Source organism: Salvelinus alpinus, chromosome 34 (assembly GCF_045679555.1).
Source record: "Salvelinus alpinus chromosome 34, SLU_Salpinus.1, whole genome shotgun sequence".
Classification (NCBI taxonomy): domain Eukaryota; kingdom Metazoa; phylum Chordata; class Actinopteri; order Salmoniformes; family Salmonidae; genus Salvelinus; species Salvelinus alpinus.
The window spans coordinates 7,089,082-7,102,848 of NC_092119.1; the positions used below are offsets into that span (position 1 = coordinate 7,089,082).

The 13,767-nt window shown below is 44.4% G+C and overlaps 1 protein-coding gene across 7 annotated transcripts in view; it reads left to right on the top strand.

The window, feature by feature from the left end:
• Positions 1–13,767, top strand: part of fgfr3 (fibroblast growth factor receptor 3) — a 269,105-nt gene that overhangs the window by 154,763 nt on the left and 100,575 nt on the right. For 6 of the 7 annotated variants that reach the window (XM_071382150.1, XM_071382149.1, XM_071382152.1 and 3 more), the window contains one exon: positions 6,573–6,742. In XM_071382150.1, the coding sequence (XP_071238251.1) occupies positions 6,573–6,742 (170 nt within the window). The remainder of the gene's footprint in view (positions 1–6,572; positions 6,743–13,767) is intronic. The other variant, XM_071382155.1, reaches the window with a different exon arrangement.

Consider the following 13,767-nt stretch of genomic DNA (forward strand, 5'->3'; position numbering starts at 1 on the left):
CACTGCCCCCTGTTACACTACCCCCTGTTACACTACCCCCTGTTACACTACCCCTGTTACACTACCCCCTGTTACACTACCCCCTGTTACACTGCCCCCTGTTACACTGCCCCCTGTTACACTTCCTTTTGTTACACTGCCCCCTGTTACACTGCCCCCTGTTACACTACCCCCTGTTACACTTCCTTTTGTTACACTACCCCCTGTTACACTACCCCCTGTTACACTTCCTTTTGTTACACTACCCCCTGTTACACTGCCCCCTGTTACACTACCCCCTGTTACACTACACCCTGTTACACTACCCCGCGTTACACTGCCCCCCGTTACACTGCCCCCCGTTACACTACCCCCCGTTACACTGCCCCCCGTTACACTACCCCCCGTTACACTACCCCCCGTTACACTGCCCCCCGTTACACTACCCTCCGTTACACTACCCCCTGTTATACTACCCCCCGTTACACTGCCCCCTGTTACACTACCCCCCGTTACACTGCCCCCTGTTACACTACCCTCTGTTACACTACACCCTGTTACACTACCCCCCGTTACACTGCCCCCCGTTACACTGCCCCCCGTTACACTACCTTTTGTTACACTACCCCCTGTTACACTGCCCCCTGTTACACTACCTCCTGTTACACTACCCCCTGTTACACTGCCCCCTGTTACACTGCCCCCTGTTACACTACCCCCTGTTACACTACCCCCTGTTACACTACACCCTGTTACACTACACCCTGTTACACTACCCCCTGTTACACTACCCCCTGTTACACTACACCCTGTTACACTACCCCCTGTTACACTGCCCCCTGTTACACTACCCCCTGTTACACTACCTCCTGTTACACTATACCCTGTTACACTACCCCCAGTTACACTGCCCCCTGTTACACTGCCCCCTGTTACACTGCCCCCTGTTACACTACCCCCTGTTACACTACACCCTGTTACACTACCCCCTGTTACACTACCCCCTGTTACACTACACCCTGTTACACTACCCCCTGTTACACTACCCCCTGTTACACTACCCCCTGTTACACTATACCCTGTTACACTACCTCCTGTTACACTATACCCTGTTACACTACCCCCAGTTACACTACCTCCTGTTACACTGCCCCCTGTTACACTGCCCCCTGTTACACTGCCCCCTGTTACACTTCCTCCTGTTACACTACCCCCTGTTACACTACCCCCTGTTACACTGCCCCCTGTTACACTACCCCCTGTTACACTGCCCCCTGTTACACTGCCCCCTGTTACACTGCCCCCTGTTACACTACACCCTGTTACACTACACCCTGTTACACTACCCCCTGTTACACTACCCCCTGTTACACTGCCCCCTGTTACACTACCCCCTGTTACACTACCCCCTGTTACACTACCTCCTGTTACACTACCCCCTGTTACACTACCCCCTGTTACACTACCCCCTGTTACACTACCTCCTGTTACACTACCCCCTGTTACACTACCCCCTGTTACACTACCCCCTGTTACACTACCCCCTGTTACACTACCTCCTGTTACACTGCCCCCTGTTACACTACCCCCTGTTACACTACCCCCTGTTACACTACCCCCTGTTACACTACCCCCTGTTACACTACCTCCTGTTACACTACCCCCTGTTACACTACCTCCTGTTACACTACCCCCTGTTACACTACCCCCTGTTACACTACCCCCTGTTACACTACCTCCTGTTACACTACCCCCTGTTACACTACCTCCTGTTACACTACCCCCTGTTACACTACCTGTTACACTACCCCCTGTTACACTACCCCCTGTTACACTACCCCCTGTTACACTACCCCCTGTTACACTGCCCATGTTACACTGCACCATAATGTAGATCTCTATTTCAGATGAATTTACCATAGCACCTAATGTAGATCTATTTATCAGCTGATATTACCATAGCACCTATTGTAGGATACTGTACATACAGTACTAGTCAAAAGTTTGTACACATCTACTCATTCAATTGTTTTTCTTTATTTTTATTATTTTCTACATTGTAGAATAATAGTGAAGACATCAAAACTATGAAATAACACATATGGAATCATGTAGTAACCCCAAAAAATATTAAACAAATCAAAATATATTTTATTTGTGAGATTCTTCAAATACTCACTCTTTTCCTTGATGACAGCTTTGTACATTCTCTCAATGCAACGGGTGGATACTTTGAAGAATCTCAAATATAAAATATATTTTGATTTGTTTAACACTTTTTTGGTTACTACATGATTCCATATGTGTTATTTCATAGTTTTGATGTCTTCACTATTATTCTACAATGTAGAAAATAGTAAAAAATAAAGAAAAACCCTGGAATGAGTAGTTGTGTCCAATCTTTTGACTGGTACTGTATGTACACAGAAAACAAGTGTCAGAAACACAAGCATAAATTCATCTTGACCACAAAACATTTCTCATAACTTGGTCTGACCATATCTGTATCGGGACTGGAGGAGGAGGAGGAGGAGGAGAGAGAAAGAGGAGTGGAGGAGGAGAGAAAGAGAGAGAGAGAAAGGGGGGGGGATTGGCAGAGAGGGACATTGTTCTCAGTTAGGGGGGTGTGAGGGAAGAGGTGTGAGGGAGGAGGTGTGAGGGAGGGGGGAGGGAGGAGGTGTGAGGGAGGGGAGAGGGAGGAGGTGTGAGGGAGGGGGGAGGGAGGAGGTGTGAGGGAGGGGAGAGGGAGGAGGTGTGAGGGAGGGGTTTGAGGGAGGGGGTGTGAGAGAGGAGGTGTGAGGGAAGGGGGTGTGAGGGAGGGGGTGTGAGAGAGGGGTTGTGAGAGATGCTCTGTCTGTGTCTCAACATTGGAAGTCTCTCTTACCCAACATGCAGCAGGAGAGTAGAGCTCATTATGAAGTCAGACTATTTGTGTGTTTTTATTGGCATGGGAAACATGTGTTAACATTGCCAAGGCAAGTGAAGTAGATAGTAAAAAAAGTGAAATAAACAATACAAATTAACAGTAAATATTACACTCAAAAAAGTTCCTAAAGAATAAAGACATTTCAAATGTCATATTATGTGCAAATAGTTCAAGTACAAAAGGGAAAATTAATGGTGTTTGTTCTTCACTGGTTGACCTTTTCTTGTGGCAACAGGTCACAAATCTTGCTGTGTGATGCACACTGTGGTATTTCACCCAGTAGATATGGCAGTTGTGTATCACAATTGGGTTTGTTTTCCAATTCTTTGTGGTTCTGTGTAATCTGAGGGAAATATGTGTCTCTAATATGGTCATACATTTGGCAAGAGGTTAGGAAGTGCAGCTCAGATTCCACCTCATGTTGTGGGCAGTGTGCACATAGCCTGTCTTTTCTTGAGAGCCAGGTCTACCTACGGCGGCCTTTCTCAATAGCAAGGCTGTGCTCACTGAGTCTTCACATAGTCAAAGATTTCCTTAAGTTTGGGTCAGTCACAGAGGTCAGGTATTCTGCCACTGTGTACTCTCTGTTTAGGGTCAAATAGCATTCTAGTTTGCGTTGTTTTTTTGTTAATTCTTTCCAATGTGTCAAGTAAGTATCTTGTTGTTTTCTCATGATTTGGTTGGGTCTAATTGTGTTGCTGTCCTGGAATATGTTCCAGGATTCATCCAATGGCATTCAGGAGTATACCACCTCAGTCACCGGCTTCATCAATAAGTGCATCAACGATGTTGTCCCACAGTGACCGTACGTACATATCCCAACCAGAAGCCATGGATTACAGGCAACTTCCGCACCGAGCTAAAGGCTAGAGATGCCGCTTTCAAGAAGCGTGACACTAATCCGGACTCTTATAAGAAATCCTGCTATATCCTCAGACGAACCATCAAACAGGCAAAGTGTCAATACAAGACTAAGATTGAATCCTACTACACAGGCTCTGAGGCTCGTCGGATGTGGCACGGCTTGCAAACTATTACGGACTACAAAGAGATACCCAGCCGTGAGCTAGCCAGTGACGCGATCCTACATGACGAAACAAAATTCCTTTCATGCTCGCTTCGAGGCATGTAACACTGAAGCATGCATGAGAGCACCAGCTGTTCCGGACGACTGTGTAATCATGCTCTCCGTAGCCGATGTGAGTAAGACCTTTAAACAGGTCAACATTCTCAAGGGCGCAAGGTCAGACAGATTACCAGGACGTGTACTCAGAGCATGCGCTGACCAACTGGCAAGTGTCTTCACTGAAATGTTTAACCTCTCCCTGAACGAGTCTGTAATACCTATATGTTTCAAGCAGACCACCATAGTCCCTGTGCCCAAGAAAGCGGAGGTAACCTGCCTAAATGACTACCGACCCGTAGCACTCATGTCGGTACTATGAAGTGCTTTGAAAGGTTGATCATGGATCACATCAACACCATTATCCCAGAAACCCTAGACCCAATTCGCATACCGCCCCAGCAAATCCACAGATGTCGCAATCTCAATCGCACTTCACACTGCCTTTTCCAACCTGGACAAAAGGAACACCTATGTGAGAATGCTATTCATTGACTACAGCTCAGCGTTCAACACCATAGTGCCCTCAAAGCTCATCACTAAGCTAAAGACCCTGGGACTAAACACCTCCCCCTGCAACTGGATCCTGGACTTCCTGACAGGCCGCCACCAGGTGGTGAGGGTAGGCAACAACACATCCGCCATGCTGATCCTCAACACTGGGGCCCCTCAGGGGTGCGTGCTTAATCCCCTCCGGTACTCCCTGTTCACCCACGACAGGGTGGCCAAGCACGACTCCAACACCATCATTAAGTTTTCTAACTACACAACAGTGGTAGGCCTGATCACTGACAACGCTGAGACAGCCTATAGGAAGGAGGTCAGAGACCTGGCAGAGTGGTGCCAGGACAACATCCTCTCCCTCAATGTGAGCAAGACAAAAGAGCTGATCGTGGACTACAGCAAAAAGGAGGGCTGAACAGGCCCCCATTAACATCGACGGAGCTGTAGTGGAGCGTGTCGAGAGTTACTTGGTGTCCACATTACCAACAAACTATCATGGTCCAAACACAGTCATGAAGAGGGCACGACAAAACCTTTTCCGCTCAGGAGACTGAAAAGATTTGGCATGGGTTCCCAGATCCTGAGAAAGTTCTACAGCTGCACAATCGAGAGCATCCTGACCAGTTGCATCACCGCCTGGTATGGCAACTGCTCGGCATCCGACCGTAAGGCGCTACAGAGGGTAATGCGTACAGCCCAGTACGTCACATGGCCCAAGCTTCCTGCCATCCAGGACCTATATACTAGGCGGTGTCAGAGAAAGGCCTTAAAAATTGTCAAAGACTCCAGTCACCCAAGTCATAGACTGTTCTCTCTGCTACTGCACAGCAAGTGGTACCGAAGTTTGGGTCCAAAAGACTCCTTAACAGCTTCTACACCATAAAACTGCTGAATAATTAGTCAAATGGCCACCTGGACTATTTACATTGACACCCCCCCACCTTCGCTGTTTATTATCTATGCATAGTCACTTTACTCCTACCTACATTTACAAATTACGTCGACTAACCTGTACCACCCCACATTGACTCGGTACCGGTAGCCCCTGTATAAAGCCTTGTTATTGTTATTTTATTGTGTCACTTTTCATAAAACATTTTACTTTAGTTTATTTCGTAAATATTTTCTTAAATTCTTGAACTGCATTATTGGTTAAGGGCTTGTAATTAAGCATTTCACGGTAAGGTGTCTACACCTGTTGTATTTGGCGCTTGTGAAAAAGAAAATTTGATTTGATTTGTTTGAGATGGTGAAGCATGATTCATCACTCCAGAGAACGCGTTTCCACTGCTCCAGAGTCCAATAGCGGCAAGGTTTACACCATTCCAGCTGACGCTTGGCATTGTGCATTGTGATCTTAGACTTGTGTGTGGCTGTTCGGACATCCAAACCCATTTCATGAAGCTCCTGATTAACAGTTATTGTGCTGACATTGCTTCCAGAGGGAGTTTGAAACTCGGTAGTGATTGTTGCAACCGAGGACATAAGATTTTTACGCACTTCGCGCTTCAGCACTCGGTGGTACCATTCTGTGTGCTTGTGTGGCCTACCACTTTGCGGTTGAGCTGTTGTTGCTCCTAGACAATTCCACTTCACAATAACAGCACTTACAGTTGACCGGGGAAGCTCTAACAGGGCAGACATTTGACAAACTGACTTGTTAGAAAGGTGGCATCCTATGACGGTGCCATGTTGAAAGTCACTGAGCACCTCAGTAAGGCCATTCTACTGCTAATGTGTGTCTATGGAGATTGCACGGCGGTGTGCTGGATTTTATACACCTGTCAGCAACGTGTGCGGCTGAAATAGCCGAATCCACTAATTTGAAGGGGTGTCCACATACTTTTGTATATACAGTGCATCTTATGACAGCCTATATAGGGGTTATATATACATACTGCTATACATATAATGCATCTAGTTTATGTGTTGTGTCAACATCTGTCTATTTATAATGCTATTTAATCAGGAAGTTAACTCTGATACACTCAAACAGTCCACGATGACTAACATGCTCTCCTCTCTCTCCTGTCCAATCAGAAGGCCCGTATTGGACCAGACCGGACCGCATGGAGAAGAAGCTCCTCGCTATCCCAGCAGCCAATACTGTCAAATTCCGGTGCGCTGCTGCCGGAAACCCCACACCCTCCATCCATTGGCTGAAGAATGGGAAGGAGTTTAAGGGTGAACAGAGGATGGGCGGGATCAAGGTGAGTCAGACAGCCAATCAGACATTAGTAGTCAGAAGTTAGTCGACAGAGGTATACAGAGTTCTCACCAAGGAGGAGTCCCAAATAGAACCCTATTCCCTACATAGTGCACTACTTTTGACCAGAGCCCTATGGCACCCTATTCCCTATATAGTGCACTACTTTTGACCAGAGCCCTATGGCACCCTATTCCCTACATAGTGCACTACTTTTGACCAAGGCCCTACATAGATCAGAGCAGTACTTTAAGCCCTACGGACCCTTGTCAAAAGTGGTGCACTATATAAGGAATAGGGTGCCAATCCAGGTTCAATTCCTACTATATAAGATATATTAGAGTATGAAATAGGCTGTTTGAGAATGTTTGAATCGTAAGCAACCTGCATACACATTGTTTGAAGTACAATAGATCAACATAGCTACTGTAGTTGGTCAAAGCTGTGTGCTGAAAAACCTTGGTAGAGCATGGGTGGAGTAGGCATTGTGGGGCTGTAAAACCTTGGTGGAGTAGGCATTGTGGTGCTGTAAAACCTTGGTGGAGCATGGGTGAAGAAGGCATTGTGGTGCTGTAAAACCTTGGTAGAGCATGGGTGAAGAAGGCATTGTGGTGCTGGAAAACCTTGGTAGAGCATGGGTGGAGTAGGCATTGTGGTGCTGTTAAACCTTGGTAGAACATGGGTGGAGTAGGCATTGTGGTGCTGTAAAACCTTGGTAGAGCATGGGTGGAGTAGGCATTGTGGTGCTGTAAAACCTTGGTAGAGCATGGGTGGAGTAGGCATTGTGGTGCTGTAAAACCTTGGTAGAGCATGGGTGGAGTAGGCATTGTGGTGCTGTAAAACCTTGGTAGAGCATGGGTGGAGTAGGCATTGTGGTGCTGTAAAACCTTGGTAGAGCATGGGTGGAGTAGGCATTGTGGTGCTGTAAAACCTTGGTGGAGCATGGGTGGAGTAGGCATTGTGGTGCTGGAAAACCTTGGTAGGGCATGGGTGGAGTAGGCATTGTGGTGCTGTAAAACCTTGAATTTCCTTGATTCTTCAGCTTCAGACCAATGCCTACTTCTCACTTCAAACATAGTTTTTAGTTTTTAATTTCCATGGTTTTTACAAGGTGCTTCTCTGTTAGAGGAATTGCACACGCTGATTTGTTTTTTGGGCTCTTCAAGAAATGCTGGCGGCCATGACAGATGCCAAGCGCGAGTTGGTGGGTGGGGTTTGATGTGAGTGTTTTTTGGGTGTCCTTTCCACCACCATATCCATCTGTCAGAACCTTGCAGCTGTTTCCTCAATCACAAAAAGCAAACCTCCTGCAGGATGAGGTCCATAACTACAGGCAGATGTATGCTGAGATGCCGGAGGAAGCTTTGAATAGGTCCGCAGTCTACAGAGTAATACCACAATAATGTATTAGCTAATTGTATGTACACTAAACAAAAATATGAACGCGACAAATAAAGTGTTGGTCCCATGTATAATGTGCTGAAATATAAGATCCCAGAAATGTTCCATACGCACAACAAGCTTATTTGTCTAAAATGTGGTGCACGAATGTGTTTAGATTCCTGTTAGTGAGAATGTATCCTTTGCCAAGATAATCCATCCACCTGACAGGTGTGGCATATCAAGAAGCTGATTAAACAGCATGATCATTACACAAGTGCACCTTGTGCTGAGGACAATAAAAGGCCCCTCTAAAATGTGCAGTTTTGTTTTGAGGGTGCGTGCAATTGGAATGCTGATTGCAAGAATGTCCACCAGAGCTGTTGCCAGAGAATTTAACGTAAATTTCTCTACCATAAGCCGCCTTCAACATTGTTTTAGAGAATTTGGCAGTACGTCCAACCAGCCTCACAACCGCAGACCACGTGTATGGCGTTGTGTCGGCGAGCGGTTTGCTGATGTCAACATTGTGAATAGACTGCCCCATGGTGGCAGTGGGGTTATGGTATGGGCAGGTATAAGCTACGGACAACGAAAACACAGTTGAATTTTATCGATTGCAATTTGAATGCACAAAGATACCATGACGAAATCCTAAGGCCCATTGTCGTGCCATTCATCCGCTGCCATCACCGCTGCCATGCACGGCCCGATGTCTCAAGGATCTGTACACAATTTCTGGAAACTGAAAATGTCTTGGCCTGCATACTCACCAGACATATTTGGGATGCTCTGGATCGATTTGTAGGGCAGCGCATTTCCAGTTCCCGCCAATATCCAGCAACTTCGCACAGCCACTGCAGAGTGGCACAACATTCCACAGGCCACAATCAACAGCCTGATCAACTCTATGCGAAGGAGATGGGTCGTGCTGCATGAGGCGAATGGTGGTCACACCAGATACTGACTTGGTTTTCTGATCCACGACCCTAATTGTTTTTTAAGGTATCTGTGACCACCTGATGCATATCTGTATTCCAGGGTCATGTGACATCCATAGATTAAGGCCTATTTAATGTATTTCAATTTATTGATTTCCTTACAACAATCTTTTGAAATTGTTGCATGTTGAGTTTATATTTTTATAATAAAAGACAGCATTAGAGGACAACTAATGAAGTAATAAATCCCAAATACAATGAACTGGAACATAAAAGTACTCAAAAGCCCAAAATTAGGAATCAATAAGGTGGAAATAGAAACAAAAGGTGGGGGGCCTGGAGGTTGGATGATGCCCGAATGTTTATGTGATTGGAAAAGTGTGATGACTTGAGAGTGAGTGAGTGATGAAAGTGGTTGCAAGTGTCTGTGAGCAGGAGTTGTGACAGAGTGAGAGTCTCCACTTTTGTGCATGTGACATACAATGCATTCGGAAAAGTATTCAGACCCCTTCACTTTTGCAACATTTGCAACATTTTGTTACATTACAGCCTTATTCTAAAATGGATTAAATAAAAACATTTCCTCATCAGTCTACACACAATACCCCTTAATGAAAAAGCAAAAACAAGTTTTTAGAAATATTATTTTGCAAATTTAAAACTGAAATACATAAGTATTTATTTATTTATTTATCTCACCTTTATTTAAACAGGTAGGCCAGTTGAGAACAAGTTCTCATTTACAACTGCGACCTGGCAAAGCAGTGAGACAAAAAACAACACAGAGTTACACATCGGATAAACAAAAGTACAGTCCAATAACACAATAGGAAAATCTGTATATAGTGTGTGCAAATGGAGTAAGGAGGTAGGCAATAAATAGGCCGTAGTAGCGAAGTAATTACAATTTAGCAAATAGATGTGCAGATGATGATGTGCAAGTAGAAATACTGGTGTGCAAAAGAGCGAAAAAGTAAATAAATAACAATATGGGGATGGTGTAGTTGGGTGGGCTATTTACAGATGGACTATGTACCGCTACAGCGATCGGTAAGCTGCTCATATATGCTTAAAGTTAGTGAGGGAGATATAGTTCTCCAACTTCAGCGATTTTTGCAATTCGTTCCAGTCATTGGCAGCAGAGAAATGGAAGGAAAGGTGGCCAAAGTGGGTGTTAACTTGGGGATGACCAGTGAAATATACCTGCTGGAGCATGTGCTACGGGTAGGTGTTGTTATGGTGACCAGTGAGCTGAGATAAGGCGGAGCTTTACCTAGCAAAAACTTATAGATGACCTGGAGCCAGTGGGTCTGGCGACGAATATGTAGCGAGGGCCAGCCGACGAGAGCATACAGGTCACAGTGGTGGGTGGTGGCAGTTTTGGCAGCAAAACGGATGTCACTGTGATAGACTGCATCCAGTTTTCTGAGTAGAGTGTTGGAGACTATTTTGTAAATGACATCGCCGAAGTCACCGAAGTCGAGGATAGGATAGTCAGTTTTACGAGGGTATGTTTGGCAGCGTGAGTGAAGGAGGCTTTGTTGCGAAGTAGGAAGCTGATTCCAGATTTAATTTTGGATTGGAGATGCTTAATATGAGTCTGGAAGGAGAGTTTACAGTCTAGCCAGACACCCGGGCCAGGTCGATTAGAAAGGCCTGCTCGCAAGTGTTTTAGTGTTTTAGGGAGCGTTTGACAGTGATGAGGGGTGGTTGTTTGACCGCGGACCCATAATGGATGCAGGCAATGAGGCAGTGATCGCTGAGATCCTGGTTGAAGACAGCAGAGGTGTATTTGGAGGGCAAGTTGGTCAGGATAATATCTCTAAGGGTGCCCATGTTTACGGACTTAGGGTTGTACCTGGTGGGTTCCTTGATGATTTGTGTGAGATTGAGGGCATCTAGCTTGGATTGTAGGACGGCCGGGATGTTAAGCATATCCCAGTTTAGGTCACCTAACAGAACGAACTCTGAAGATAAATGGGGGGGGGGGCAATCAATTCACATATGGTGTCCAGTATTCAGACGCTTTACTATGAGCCTCTAAATTGAGCTCTGGTGCATCCTGTTTTCATTGATCATCCTTGAGATGTTTCTACAACTTGATTGGAGACCACCTGTGGTAAATTCAATTGATTGGACATGATTTGGAAAGGCACACACCTGTCTATATAAGGTCCCACAGCTGACAGTGCATGTCAGAGCAAAAACCAAACCATGAGGTTGAAGAAATTGTCCATAGACCTCTGAGACAGGATTGTCTGCAGCATTGAAGGTCCCCAAGAACACAGTGGCCTCCATCATTCTTAAACGGAAGAAGTTTGGAACCACCAAGACTCTTCTTAGAGCTGGGCGCCCTTGCTTCTGTCTTGTCTTATTTCCTGTTTTCTATTTTTTTCCCGGCTTTGATCCTTCTGCCTGTCCTGACCCTGAGCCTGCCGTCCTGTACCTTTGTCCCTGTTGATGTAATAAACATCATTATTTTGACACAGTCTGCATCTGGGTCTTACTTTAAAACGTGATAGGGAGAATCTTCCAGAAGGACCACCATCTCTGCAGCACTCCACCAATCAGGTCTTTATGGTAGAGTAGCCAGACGGAAGCCACTTCTCAGTAAAATGCATATGACAGCCCAATTGAAGTTTGCCAAAAGGCAACTAAAGGACTCTCAGACCATGAGAAACAAGATTCTCTTGTCTGATGAAACCAAGATTGAATTATTTGGCAAATCAATTTTTCGAGCTAATACATAATGTAATACACTTATCATAGATTGGTTGTAATCCAGAGAGAAATGAGCTAGATCCTCTATGAGGCTGTGGATCCAAATTGCGGATTTAAAAGAAACATGAGTCGTCAGTGTACAATGACACATTTGTTTTTAATAAGCCCTGGACTTCTAGCCCCGCAATAGTATTGTTGTATCTGATTTTAATAGCTAACATTTCGATGGCCATAATAAATAGTTTTGCCGATAGTGGACAACCCTGTTTTACGCCTCTTGACAGTTTAACACTTTCTGAGAAGTAGCCATTATTTACACTTTTACACCCAGGGTTACTATACATAACTTAAACCCATTTTCTAAGAGATTTTCCAAAGTTAAAATAGTCCAGGCATTTATATGTAAATTCTCGTCATACTTTATGAAAGGTCTTTTTAAAATCAGCTATGAACATGATTATGTTATATTATTATTATATGATTATTATGAATAACCGGCCTGGTTTCCCAGATTATTCATAGTGTTCTATTATTTCCAGTAAAAAAAACTGTCTGATTAGGATGAATAATATCTGACAATACCTTAATAGAATGCATTTTGCAATAATTTCTGCATCACAACACTGAAGTGTAAGGGCCCTCCATTTTGTTAGGTGGACTGGATATTTACCACCTGGGTCCTGTTTCAGTAGTAGTGAAGTCAGACCTTCTTCCCGAGTCTCTGATAGTCTACAATTTTTGTAGGAGTATTTAAAACATGCTAATAATGGACCTCTGACTACATCAGAAAAGGTTTGATATACCTCAACTGGTATGCCATCCAGTCATGGAGTTTTCCAGGACTTAAAGTTTTAAATAGCATCAAGAAGTTCCTCCTCTGTAATTATGCCTTCACATGAGTCTTTCTGTATAGCTGTTCATTTTACACTGTTAGATTGAGGAGACTGAAATTAAAACATATGTTTAAAGTACTTTACTTTCTATTTCAAAATATTGTTTGGTGAATCATGGATGACTCCGTCATTTGTAAGAAGTTTCAGTAAATTATTCTATGTTGAAGATAAAGAAATAATTATGTGCATTTTTCCCCATATTCCATCCACTTCGCTATATTTTTACAATATATTACACTTGATCTTTCTTGAATAAATTCCTCCAGTTCTTTTATAAATTTGTTTTAACTTATTCTGTGCCTCCGTGGTACAGTTTTTATTTGTATCTACCTGTCCTGTTAGTTCCACTATTTCCTTCCTTGTTAATATGAACTCTTTTGACCTAAATTATTGTTGTTTTAAAGATGAGTATCGAATTGCAAGTTGTCATCCAGTAGGCTTTGATCAAATTTCCAATATCCTCGCCTACGTGGAAATTCTGTAAGAGTAATGTGTATGCCAATTATTTGCTTGTTCATCTAGGGCTGTGACGGTCATGACATTTTGTCAGCTGGTGATTGTCAATCAAATAACTGCCGGTAATTGACCATTAATTAACATAAACACATTCAGCATCTCCTGGCTTCCACACATATCCTTAAAGCCACTGATGCAGACCTTTGGAACATCTACATTTAAAAAAGTCTAATAAATCACTGTTGGAGCTAGGAACACAAGCATTTAGTTAGATACTACTGCACTGTTGGAGCAAGGAACACTTGCTATGTTGGGGTGAGCGCTTGGTTGGGGTGAGGTAGAGGTGGCAGTTGAGGGGGCTGGGGAGGGGCAGGGTATAAAAAACATTTGCCAGCCTGTACTGTGCCTGGGCTCTGTTACCATGCAACTGAGAAAAAACACTCTCCATAATATTTACACTGCAGCATTATTTTCCACCCCGGCCTCCAACAGAAAGAGAGAGAAGAGCAGAAAGAGAGAGAGGAGATATGGAGAGCAAGAAGAGAGAGAGAGAGAGAGAGAGAAGAGCAGAAAGAGAGAGAGGAGATATGGAGAGCAAGAAGAGAGAGAGAGAGAGAAGAGCAGAAAGAGAGAGAGGA